Below are 12,103 nucleotides of genomic sequence, written 5' to 3'. Positions count from 1 at the left end.
CTTCAAGTCTGCATGGTCAGCTTCCCCTGTCCTTCAGTTTTTGCTCATTTATCACCTCTTCCATGAGGGCTATCATGGCCACCTATTAATAGTTAAAATTAAAACCTCAGCTCCTCAGGAATCCATACCAGACCCCCCCCCACACCTCACTCAGCTTTTTCTCTCTTACTGCATTTGTCACCTCGCACCATGTCCTGGGATATGCTTGCTCCTCATTCCTGGTGTTCCTCTCTCTCCCTCCCCTGAATGGGCACCCCTGTCCACAGAGAGCTTTGCCTCTGTTTTACTGATGTGTCCCAAGAGCCCAGAACTCTGGGACATAGTAAGCTCTAAATAAGTATTTGTCGAATAAGCAAGTGACTACCTCTGCCATAGCAGATGGAATCTTGATTCAGAGAAGCATCTCTTAGGCAGTGCTAAAGTTGGACTGGCGTTGTTAACGCTCACACTCTGACTTCATGCTGACTGCCACCTTTTGGTTATTCAGCATAAAATTTGCTCATGCTTGTTACATAAAGTACATTATTTGGCTGGTTTTTAAATATAAATATATATATATATTTTTTTTTTTTGCCATGCCTTTCTGGGAATACCTCTGAGCCTCTTGATCAAGTCAGGGCCACCCTGTGCATTGACATGTGTGTGTGAACCATCTCTTTGGAAGGTTGTCTGTATATTCTGAAGGAAGATGACAGAGCTGAAATGGGACCTCCTTTGTTCCCTGGCATGAGGTGCATGATGGGACAGGAGAGGGATGCACGGGTCAGGGTGTCTGCGATGGGCATGGTACGTTTACTGAGGTTGAACGAGTCTTGTGGGGACGAGCACTGTGCGTGGAGCACCTTTGCCAGCAGAGGCTGCTGTGCCAGCTTGCTCTCCCACAGCGGTCAGAGGAGCACAGTGGGGGCAGGAGCCCGCAGTGCAGCGCCTTCTCTGCCACCAGGGCGTGGTCTTAGGCAACTACTGCAGCACATGGGTATCCATAAAATTGAGCGTGGGTAAAATGACCTGAGGCACACTGCTTTTTTCCCTTTTCTTTTTTAAAAAAATGGTGATTTGTCATGGCAGCTTCTGAAAACCCCCATTACCTCATGGTGTTCCTGCCATTCTGAGAATTGGCCAGTAGGTGGCGCCTTCTCTCACTGATGTGGCGTGTTCTTTTAAAAACAGAAGAGTATCAGTGAACCTTCAGGGTTAGCTTGTTATGGTCCCTGACGTTTGGGCTCCTGCGTTTAGAAACATCATTACCTTCTCTTCCCTAGTTGGACTCACCAAATGATCGTCAGTGGTGTGTGAAGTTTGAAAAATCGGTTGCACCAAAAGTACCTTCTATCTGGTTTGTTACAGATGAATTTCTTCCCTTTTAGTACTACTGCCCAGTGTCTGTTCTCTGATTCATTCACAGATTTTGATTAGTGAACAGGGAAGTATGAAGTTTTATAAGCTTATATTACTACTTTTACTTCATGAAGTAAAACACTGAACCAAATAATAAATGGGTACACTTTAGATGGTCTTTTAAATGATCCAGAGGAACTATGACTCATTTCTGTTTTATCCCTGGGAGAACCTGATTTAATACTGTTAGTTGTGGCATAAGATAGCTGTATATGGCAGGTTCAAGTTAGGTCCTGTCTAGGGGTATTTTTTGTGAAAGAGTCGATCCCACTTTAAGGCTATGTGAGGCTCTTTCACCTGCACAATGGACTGTTAAGCTTGAGCCCTGGAAGTTGGATTTTCTTTAAGGTACCGATGACAGTGCAGTCACTGTGGCCTTGTTTCTCACTTCAGGACCCCATGTATTCTCCATGTATGAGGTTCTCGGGGAACCCAGATGAGGTTCCCCAGGAAGGAATATCGTGATCCCCTTTGGCAGTCTACTTAAATAATAGAATAATAAACTGGTCATAGTGTCTGTGTTCTTATGTGTGCTGTTGTTATTCATGGTTGTGTCTGCTTTTGATATTTATTGTAGTCCTTGAAATTGTCAGAGGAAGATGATTTGTGGTGTGTAAGGGTCTGCTAGTGCCTGTTAACTTTCACTATTTGTTAAAATTCAAAAGTAGATGTGAACATCTAGAGATAACCTGTGGCCAGTCTCTTTTCTCTGAAACTTCTCTATTAAACCAGTGGATGTGCTTTCCTTTCAAGTCCGGTCTCTGACAAAACTTGGGAAAACTGTGGAATGTGATGATTAGTTTAATTAGCATTATTGAAAACAGGGTTTAAAGTTTTTCTTTTACTGTGATGAATGTAGCTTATAGTTTACATTTCTAACATTTTGATGGGCAGTGCCATTATTTAATAAGTATCAAGTTAGACAAAATTGTCAATATTCAGCTCTTTTAAAAAAATAGCAGTTACATATGTTTCAAGCTAATCCTATTAATTAAGTTCTGGTGCTTTAATAACTAGGAAGATAGGTAGCCACGTTCTCTGCCCTGGGATGAGGTTATATAATCCTATACTCTTTATAGAGAGATTTGGTGAAGTTTGTCATACCTTACCCCACGTATTACAACGTATTACAGTGCTAAACCCTTTACAGAATGAGGCCAGTTCAAAGGAAGTTATTTTTGATTAATCATAAATTCACTGAAAAACTTTTCTTTCCTGGACATTCCGAATTAATCAAGATACTGGCAGTAGTTTCATATGGGACATTTATTTTCAATGCAGTTTGTGTTCATCCACTTAGCATCTGTTTATTGGGCGCCTACTACTATGGTAGGCAGGTTGCTAGGCCCAGGGGTGTGATGGGGAGCAGAACAGTCGAGGGCCTGCCCTCACAGAGCTCACATTGTAGTGGGAGAAGATGTATAGTCATCAGCTAATCCCACACGTGTGTGTACCTGACAGCTCTGAGAAGTGTTCCAAAGGAATATTTTCTTCCAGACTGTTTCTGTGACTATATATTTGCAAGAAGAGGACCATAGTGTACTTACTCTTTTATAGCTACATTTTAAAATTTAATATTTCATGAAGAATTTTCCATATGAATACTTTCCATCCATTACCTTTAATCATACCACAGTAGCCCATTATATTTAACCACTTAAATTGTTGCCAGTTTTTCTCCTGTTATAAATAATTCTGAGAAAATATATGGTTTGGGGAGCATATTAGTTAGGGTGGGCTAAGTAGCTGAAACAGTAGACCTAAAGTATAATCATTTGAATGCAGTACAAGTATCTGTTTTTCACAGAACTGCTCAAGGTGAATGTTCTAGGAGGTGCTCTGCAGTCCAGAGACCAGCCTGATGCCGGCTTTGCCACTTCTAGCCTGTGGCCTCAGATGGCTCTGATTCTGCTCTCTTAGTCATTGCCAGCGCCACCTGCAGGGAGCGGGGGCCCAGGGGCTCCCTGTGCCAATGACAGCTACCAAAGTGGTTTTCTAGCATAGTTCCACAGCCTGTTTGGTTTTATTTGTTTTCTTGTTTCTGTGCCTGTCTCTCAACTCATTAGGGGCTGCCTTGAAGCCATTCAACTAATGGGCTTGAGTGGGAAGGGAGCACCTTTAATCTGATTTTTGCGTAGCACTAGCTCCCTCGTTTTGGCTTACTGAGAAAACTTTGAAAGTTAAGGCAGTGGTCTGCACACCTACCCCCTGTTTCCGTGTGCCTGAGAGCAAAGAATTTTTTTTATATTTTTGAATCACTGAGAGAAAAACATTTTGTGACACGTAAAAACTGTATGAAATTGAAATTTCATTTCCTATAAATAAAGTTTTATTGGAACATGACCACACTTCTTCATTTATGTATCGTTTATGGCTGCCTTCATGCTACCAGAGAGCTAAGTCATTGCAACAGAGATTGTATGGCCTACAAAACCTAAAATATTTATTTATTATAAGAGATAATCTCTTATAATTTGTGGTAAAGAAACTGTTGATTTGTCTAGTCTTATAAGGCCTTTATTTCTGGACTTTGTCTATTCCCTTTCATAACTACCTGCAAACCAGCTAATTCTTTCCAGAGTTCAGCACTCATAAAACCTTCCTGAAAACAGCAATAAACACTATCATGTGACTCTTAGCTGTTTCATGTAGAGTTTTCAGCTCCAGTAGCCACGTGTTCTGCCTTCTGAGTTGTCACATGCTTGATTTCACTAAATCTTCTGCCACAGCATGACAAGGACTTCTAGCTTTCTGGCTTGTAACCTTTGTTCCTGTCCACTTGACTGTTAATTGAGTGCCACGCATTTTAGATTGAAGCCAACACCCTTACTCTAGATGACACTGCAGGTATTAGTGAGGGTAATCTGTGCTGCAAGTCAGACCTAAAGTGTAACAGGGCTTCATATCTCTCTAAAATAACAACTAAGTGTAGCTTTTATGGGTTTAGCAGTGGTGGGGACACTGGGGTTGGGGGTACATTCTGCCCTTTTTAGTTATTTAGGGACCCAACTGACAGAGTTCTGCCATCTTCAGTTTGTGGTTTTCAATGTCACTGGACTTGGTCTTTGCCATTCTAGCTCATGGGAACTGGAAAAGGATTCAAAGTAAGATGTATGGCCTAAGCCTGGATGTGGCCCACAACATGTCTGTCTACATTCCATGGAGAGAACTAGTCACAGGCTGCCCCTAACTGCGGTAGAAGCTGATCAAATAGTGTAGCTGGGCTGGGGAGGTTGGGGGAGGAAGAACAGATTTTGACGGATAGCAAGCATTCTGCCACCAAGAGGGTTCCAGAGGTATGTACTTTCTTAATATTCCTTGAATGAAGTAGGCGGAGTTGTGAAGAGTTTGCTGTTGAACAGGTTTATTTATAGGAAAAATACCTATGCAAATGTAGTTTTAAATACAACTCTACAAATGAATGGTTCCTGAATAAAATATGCATGTATTTTCAGGCTATTGCACATTATGAACAATCTGCTGATTATTACAAAGGAGAAGAATCCAACAGGCAAGTATTATTTTTCTTAATATAATTTAATGGGTTTTATTACATGTGATAAAAGACAGATCTTTATACTCTTGAGTATATTTGACTATGTCAAATGAAGGTGTACTGGGGCCCATATGCACATCCTTTATTTTTCCATTGGCCTGTTATTTACTCTGCTCTGGTTCTTGATTTCAGCTCAGCTAACAAGTGTCTGCTGAAGGTGGCAGCATATGCCGCCCAGCTTGAGCAGTACCAGAAAGCCATCGAGATCTATGAGCAGGTGAGGATACTTGTGTCTCCTCAGAAGTCATTCTGAATTATTTTTTTGAATTAAACTTACTTAATTTTTTGCGTTGAGATATAATTCACACATTATGTAATTCATCCTTTTAATGAGTACAATTCAGTAGTTTTTAGTGTATTCACAAAGTTGTATAACCACTGCTGCTACCTAATTCTAGAACATTTTCATTGCCCCCAAAAGAAACCCAGTGCCCCATTCTCCCCTTCTCCCAGTCCCTGAAAAACACAATCTACTTTCTGTTTCCATAGATTGCCTATTCTGAACCTTTAATATGTATGGAGTCATACAATATGTGGTCTTTTGTGACTGGACTCTTACAATAGCATATTGCTCTCAAGGATTATTGAGTTGGTCTGAGGGTTATGGGTTATTGTTGAGCTGATTTAACATTGTCTCCCCCACAACCATGCTTGACTCGCTTATTTAAAAAAAAAGGATTATCCACGTTGTGATATGTATCAGTACTTCACTGCTTTTCCTGTCTGGGTAATACTCTGTTTATCCATTCATCAACTGATGGCCATTTGGGTTGTTTCCACTTTGGGGCTATTATGAATAATGCTGCTGTGAACATTTTTGTTAATGTTTTTGTGGGAGTATGTTTTCAGTTCTCTTAGTTATATACCTAGGAATGGAATTGCAATTGCTGGGCCATGTTGCAACTTTTTGATGAACTGCCAAACTTTTTCACAGTGGCTGCACTATTTTATCTGCCCACCAGCAATGCACAAGGGTTCTAGTTTCTCTACATCCTTACCAACACTTACTGTTTTCTGGGTTTTTTTTAAATAATAGTCACCTTAATGAGTGTGAAATGTTGTCTTGCCTCCCAAGTCACTGGGACTACAGGCATGTGCCACCACACCTGGCTTCAGTGTATTTTTAATTTACAGCTCACTAACAATTCATGATGTTGAGCATCTTTTCATGTGCGTATTGGTTGATTTTATATCTTCATTAGAGAAATGTCTATTTTAGTTCTTTCCCCAGTTTTTAATTGGATTATTTTTGGTGGTAAATTTTAGGAATTCTTTATATATTCTGGATATAAATCCCTTATATTGGTTTGCAAATATTTTCTTCTATTCTGTGGGTTTCCTTTTTACTCTGTTATTAGTGTCCTTTGATGCACAGAAGTTGTTAATTTTCATGATGTCCAATTTGTCTATTTTTTCTTGGGTTGTGTGTGCTTTTGTTTTCATAGCCAAGAAGTTATTGCCAAATCTGATACAATGAAGCTTTTCCCGTCTGTTTTGTTCTAAGAGTTTTATAGTTTTAGTTCTTAGATTTAGGTCTTTTATCCATTTTAAATTTTGTATATGGTATCAGGTAAGGGTCCAGCTTTATTCTTTTGTATATGGAGACCCAGTTTTTCCAGCACTGTTTGTTGAATAGACTGTCTTTTCACTATTGAATGGTATTGGGACCCTTGGTGAAAATTATTTTACCAGTATGAGAGGTTTTATTTCTGGGCGCTCTTTTCAATTGATCTATTTATCTATCTTTTTACCCGTGTTACACTGTTTTGATTACGGTAGCTTTGTGTTAAATTATTAAATTGGGGCCAGATGGAGTAGCTCACAGCTATAATCCCAGCACTTTGGAAAGCCGAGGTGGGAGGATTGCTTGAGGCCAGCCTGGGCAACAAAGCAAGATGATGTCTCTACAAAAAAAAAAAAAAAAAAATTTAAGTTAACCAGACATTGTGGTGTCCACCTACTGGGGAGACTGAAGTGGGAGGATTGCTTGAGTCCAGGAGTTTGAAGTCTCAGTGAGCTGTGATCATGCCACTGCACTCTAGCCTGTGGATGACAGAGAAAGACCCTGTCTCCCAAAGAAAAAAGAAAATGAGACAGAAAAGTTTTGAAATCAGGAAATGTGATTTTATTCTTTTTCAAGGTTCATAAGAATATTAGGATCAGCTTGGTAATCCTTGCAAAGAAGCCAGTTTGGAATTTAATAGAGATGATATTGAAGGTATAGAACAATTTGAAGAGTCAGGTTTCCCAGAGAAACACAACCAATGGGAGGGGTGTGTGTGTGTGTGTTTGTGTGTGTGTGTAAAGAGAGAGAGAGAGAGAGAGGATTGTAAGGAATTGACTCACTTGATTATGGAGGCTGAGAAGTCTTTTTTTTTTTTTCCCCCCAGACAGAGTCTTGCTCTGTTGCCTGGTAGAGTGCCATGGTGTGAGCTTAGCTCATAGCAACCTCAAACTCCTGGGCTCAAGCGATCCTCCTGCCTCAGCCTCCTGAGTAGCTGGAATTATAGGCATGCACCACTACGCCTGGCTAATTATTTTTATGTATATATATTTTTAGTTGCCTGGCCAAATTTCTTTATATTTTTTAGTAGAGGTGGGGTCTCACTCTTGCTCAGGCTGGTCTTGAACTCCTGAGCTCAAGCAATCTTCCCGCCTCGGCCTCCCAGAGTGCTAGGATTACAGGGATGAGCCACCATGCCTGACCTGGAGGCTGAGAAGTCTTAAGAGCTGCAGTGGGCAAACTGAAGATCCAAGAGAACTGATGATATAGTCAAGTCCAAAGGCCTGAGAACCAGGAGAGTTGGTGGTGTACGTTCTAGTCTGAGTCCGAGTCTAAAAGCAGGAGAAAACCAGTGTCCCAGCTCTCTAAGACAGTCAGGCACTGAGAATGAATTCTCCCTTACTTAACCTTTTGTTTTATTCAGCCTTTCCATGAATTGGATGAGACCCACCCACAGTGGGGAGGACAATCTGCTTAACTCATTCTTACTGATGCAGTTGTTAATCTCATTCAGAAACACCTGCACAGATACACCCAGAATAACTCTAAATATCTGGACACCATGTGGCCCACCCGAGTTGACACATAAAATTAACCATCACAAAGAGTATAGCCATCCTAACAGTACTAAGTCCGACAGTCTGTGAATACAGGATGTTTTTCCATTTATTTAGATCTTCTTTAATTTTGTTCAACGATGTTTTGTAGTTTTAAGTGTACAAGTTTTGTACGTTGGTCAAATATACTCCAAAATATTTTATTCTTTTTGATGCTATTACAAATGGCATTGTTTTCTTAATCTCTTTTTGAGATTGTTAGTTGATAATGTATAGAAATATGATTCAATTTTGTTTATCAATATTGTATCCTACAACCTTGCTGAACTTGTTTATTAGCTCTAATAGATTTTTTTTGTGGATTCCTTAGGATTTTCTACATATAAGTGTCATCTGGAAGCTTTACTTTTTCATCTCCGGTCTGAATGCCTTTTACTTCATTTTCTTATCATTTGCCCTGGCTAGAACCACTAGTATGGTGTTGAATAGAAATGATAAGAGCAGACATCCTTGTCTTCTTCCTGATCTTATAGGAAAAGCTTTCAGTCTTTCACCATTAAGTGTGGTATTAGCTGTGGGTTTTTTGTAAATAGCTCTATCAGTTTGAGGAAGTTCCCTTCTCTTCATTGTTTGTTGAGTGTTTTTATTAACAAAGAGTGTTGGATTTTGTCAAATGCTTTTTCTGCATCTATTGAGCTGAGCATATGATTTTTGAACTTTATTCCATTAATATGGTGTATTACATTGATTTTTTTGTATGTTGAACCAACTTTACATTCCTGGAATAAATCCTACTTGGTCTTGCAAATTTTGGGGGCCCCCAAGAATGCCCACAGTTTGATAGTTTGTTAGAAGGACTCACTGAAAGCTGTTATTCTCACAGTTGTGGTTTATTATAGCCAAAAGGATATAGATTAAAAACGATCAAAGGAGAGGCTAATAGGGCAGGGTCCAGGAGAGTTCCAACTACGGAGCTTGCAGTTGTCCTCTCCCAGTGGAGTTGTGTAGACAGCACACACTTCTCCCAACAGTCATGTGTGAAAATACACATAGAGTATTGTCAACCATGGAAGCTCATGTGAACCCAGTGGGGCTCAGTAACATAGACATGGTGGACCACACTTGTGGTTAACCTTATTCTCCACCTCTCCTTGGGTTGGACATTCTAAGGGTTTAGAGATTACTTCCCAGGAGCCACAGGCAAAAGCCAGACCTCTCTTTGGGTAAGATTAATCCTTTACTACACAGTCATGATATATAATCCTTTTTTGTAAGTGCCAGAATTGGTTTGCTAATATTTTGTTGAAGATTTTACATCTATATATTCATAAGGGATATTGATCATTAGTTTTCTTTTCTTGTATCTTTGTCTGGTTTTTATGTCAGGGTAACTCTAGCCTCAGAATGAGTTAGGAAGTAAAGTGTTCCTTTCTCTTCTGTTTTCTTGGAAGAGTATATAAAGGATTGGTGTTAATTTTTCCTTCAGTATTTGGTAGAATACAGTGATTTTCTCTGTTTTTCTGTTTTCATTGATTTCTGTTTTCATTATTATTTCCTCCCTTCTGCTTGCTTTGGATTTGTTTTGTTCTTCTTTTTCCAGGTACTTGAGGTGGAAGCTTAGCTTACTGATTTTCTTCTTTGTTATGTATGCATTTTTAGTGCTATCACTTACCCTTTCGGCACTGCATTGACTGTGTTTCACAATTTTGTTATATTATTACTTTGATTTTAATTCAGTTCATTGCATTTGTTGATTTCCCTTGAGACTTCATTGATCCATGGATTATTTAGAAGTGTTTTATTTAATTTCCATGTGTTTGCTGGTGATTTTCCTGTAATCTTTCTGTTTTTGATTTCTAGTTTGATTCCATTGTGGTGAGAGAATACACTCTGTGATTTCAATTCTTAAAAATTGGTAGAGATTTGTTTTATGGCCCAGAATATGGTCTGTCTTGGTATATGTTTTATGGTCCTTCTGTTGCGGTATGATGTGTTCTATAAATTGTTGATTAGCTCCTGTTGCTTGATGGCATTGTTGAGTTCTTTAATATACTTACCAGTTTTCTTTGTATTTCTATCCATTGTTGAGAGTTGGGTGTTGAACCCTCCAACTATAAGTGTGAGTTTCTCTATTTTTCCTTTCATTCTGGCAGTCTTTCTTTACATATTTTGCAGCTTTGGATTGCTGTTCTTTTTGATGGATTGACTCTTTTATCATTATATAATGTTCTCTGTCTCTAGTAATTTTTTTTGTTCAAGTCTACTTTATCTACTTTATACCTTCTCCTGTTTTCTTTTATTAATGTTTATATATGTTTTTCTATTATTTTTATTTCAATCTGTCTGTATCATTATAACTGAAATGATTTCCTTGAGTTTCTTATAGTTGGGTCCTGTTTTTTAATCATTCTGCCAATCCTTTCAAATTGCTATATTTAGATCATTCCCATTTAATGTAATTATTGACATATTAGGGCTTAATTCTGCCATTTTATTTTTTTCTTTCTATTTTTGCTTTGCTTTTTATTTATGTTTTCTTTTTCGAGAATTTTTTTGGGTTACTTGATTTCTGTAGTGTTTTTTGAGTACAGTTGTTTCTCAGTACCTGTGGAGGACTAGTTCCAGGACCTCCTTCATATACCAAAATCCAAACATACTCAAGTCCCATGATCAGCCCTGTGGAACCTGCGTACGTGGAAAGTTGTATATTTACCCTCTGTTTACTTGGATTTCTCATTCCCTCAAATACTTTATTTTCAATCATCATTTAGTTGAAAAAAATCCATGTATAAGCGGACCTGCGCAGTTCAAACCCATGTTGTTTGATGGTCAGCTGTATAGCTCTTTGAGTGGATTTTTTAGTGCTTGCTCTAGGTATTACTTGACATTTACATAACTTGTCACAAACCAATGGTATCATCATTTTATCAGTTCTGTTGAAATGCAGAAATCCTACCTCACTTTACTCTCTCCATTCCATTGTCTTAAATGTTTCCTCTACGTACATTTAGAACTATATTAGTCAGAATTTTTGCTTCAGCCATCAAACATAATTTTAAAAACTCAAGTAGATAAGGAAAGCCCATTCCATTTACCCGTATTTTTACTTACCATGTTCTTTCTTCCTTCCTGATCTTCCAAGATTCATTCTTTTATTATTTCTTTTCTATTCAGAGAACATCATTTTGCCATTTTTTTAAGGTAGGTCTGCTGGCAGCACATTCTCTTAATTTTCTTTCATCTGGAAATGTCTTGATTTCCCCTACATTCCTGAAGCATATCTTCCCTGGGTGTACAATTCTAAGTTGATAGTTACTTTCCTTTAATTTAAAAAGAAAAGTACAATTTATGGCCTCCATAAATGTTGATGAGAAGTTTGTTGTCATTCAAGATGTTTTTCCCCTGTAGGTAAGGTGTTTTTCTCTGTCCACTTTCATAATTTCTTTCTTTGTCTTCAGTTTTTAGAAGTTTAATTATAACATATCTTTCATGAATATATTTGATTTTATTCTATTTGGGTTTTACTAAACTTCTAGAGTCTGTAGATTTATATTTCTTGCTAAATTTGAGAATTCTTTAGCAATTAGTTCTTCAAGTGCTTTTTCAGCCTCTTTCTCCCCTTTCTCCTTCGCTTCCCCTTCTAGAACTCAGATGACAGAAAAGTTAGACCTTGTTTTATAGTCCCGTAAGTCTGTGATGCTGTGTTCATTTTTAAGTTAGGCTTCTCTCTGTTGTTCAGAACTGAATAATTTCTATTGTTCTGTCATCCAGTTCGCTGATTCTTTCCTCTGCCCCATCCTTTCTGCTGTTGAGCCCACCTACTTTTGATGTATGTTACCATGTTTCTTGGTTCTAAATTTTTCATTTTGTTTTTCTTTATATCTTTTGGTTTTTTCACAGTGGCTTTTTCTTTGTTGATGCTTTCTGTTTTCTCATTAGTTTCAAGTGTTTTCACAATTGCTTGTTGAAGCATTTTTATGAGGGCTCCTTTAAAATCTTTGTTAGATAATTCTAACATTTCTGTCATCTCGGAATTGTCACCTATTGTCTTTTTTATTCAGCTTGAGATCTTCCTGTGTTTTTGCTATT

At 38.4% G+C, this 12,103-nt stretch overlaps 1 protein-coding gene across 4 annotated transcripts in view; it reads left to right on the top strand.

Moving 5' to 3' along the window:
• NAPB (NSF attachment protein beta) overlaps positions 1–12,103 on the top strand; it is a 40,140-nt gene that overhangs the window by 23,964 nt on the left and 4,073 nt on the right. For all 4 annotated transcript variants that reach the window (XM_069496026.1, XM_069496025.1, XM_069496024.1 and 1 more), the window contains 2 exons: positions 4,854–4,909; positions 5,087–5,171. In XM_069496026.1, the coding sequence (XP_069352127.1) occupies positions 4,854–4,909; positions 5,087–5,171 (141 nt within the window). The remainder of the gene's footprint in view (positions 1–4,853; positions 4,910–5,086; positions 5,172–12,103) is intronic.

This window comes from Eulemur rufifrons, chromosome 20 (assembly GCF_041146395.1).
Source record: "Eulemur rufifrons isolate Redbay chromosome 20, OSU_ERuf_1, whole genome shotgun sequence".
Taxonomy (NCBI): domain Eukaryota; kingdom Metazoa; phylum Chordata; class Mammalia; order Primates; family Lemuridae; genus Eulemur; species Eulemur rufifrons.
This window is presented reverse-complemented; position numbering and strand designations above follow the sequence as displayed.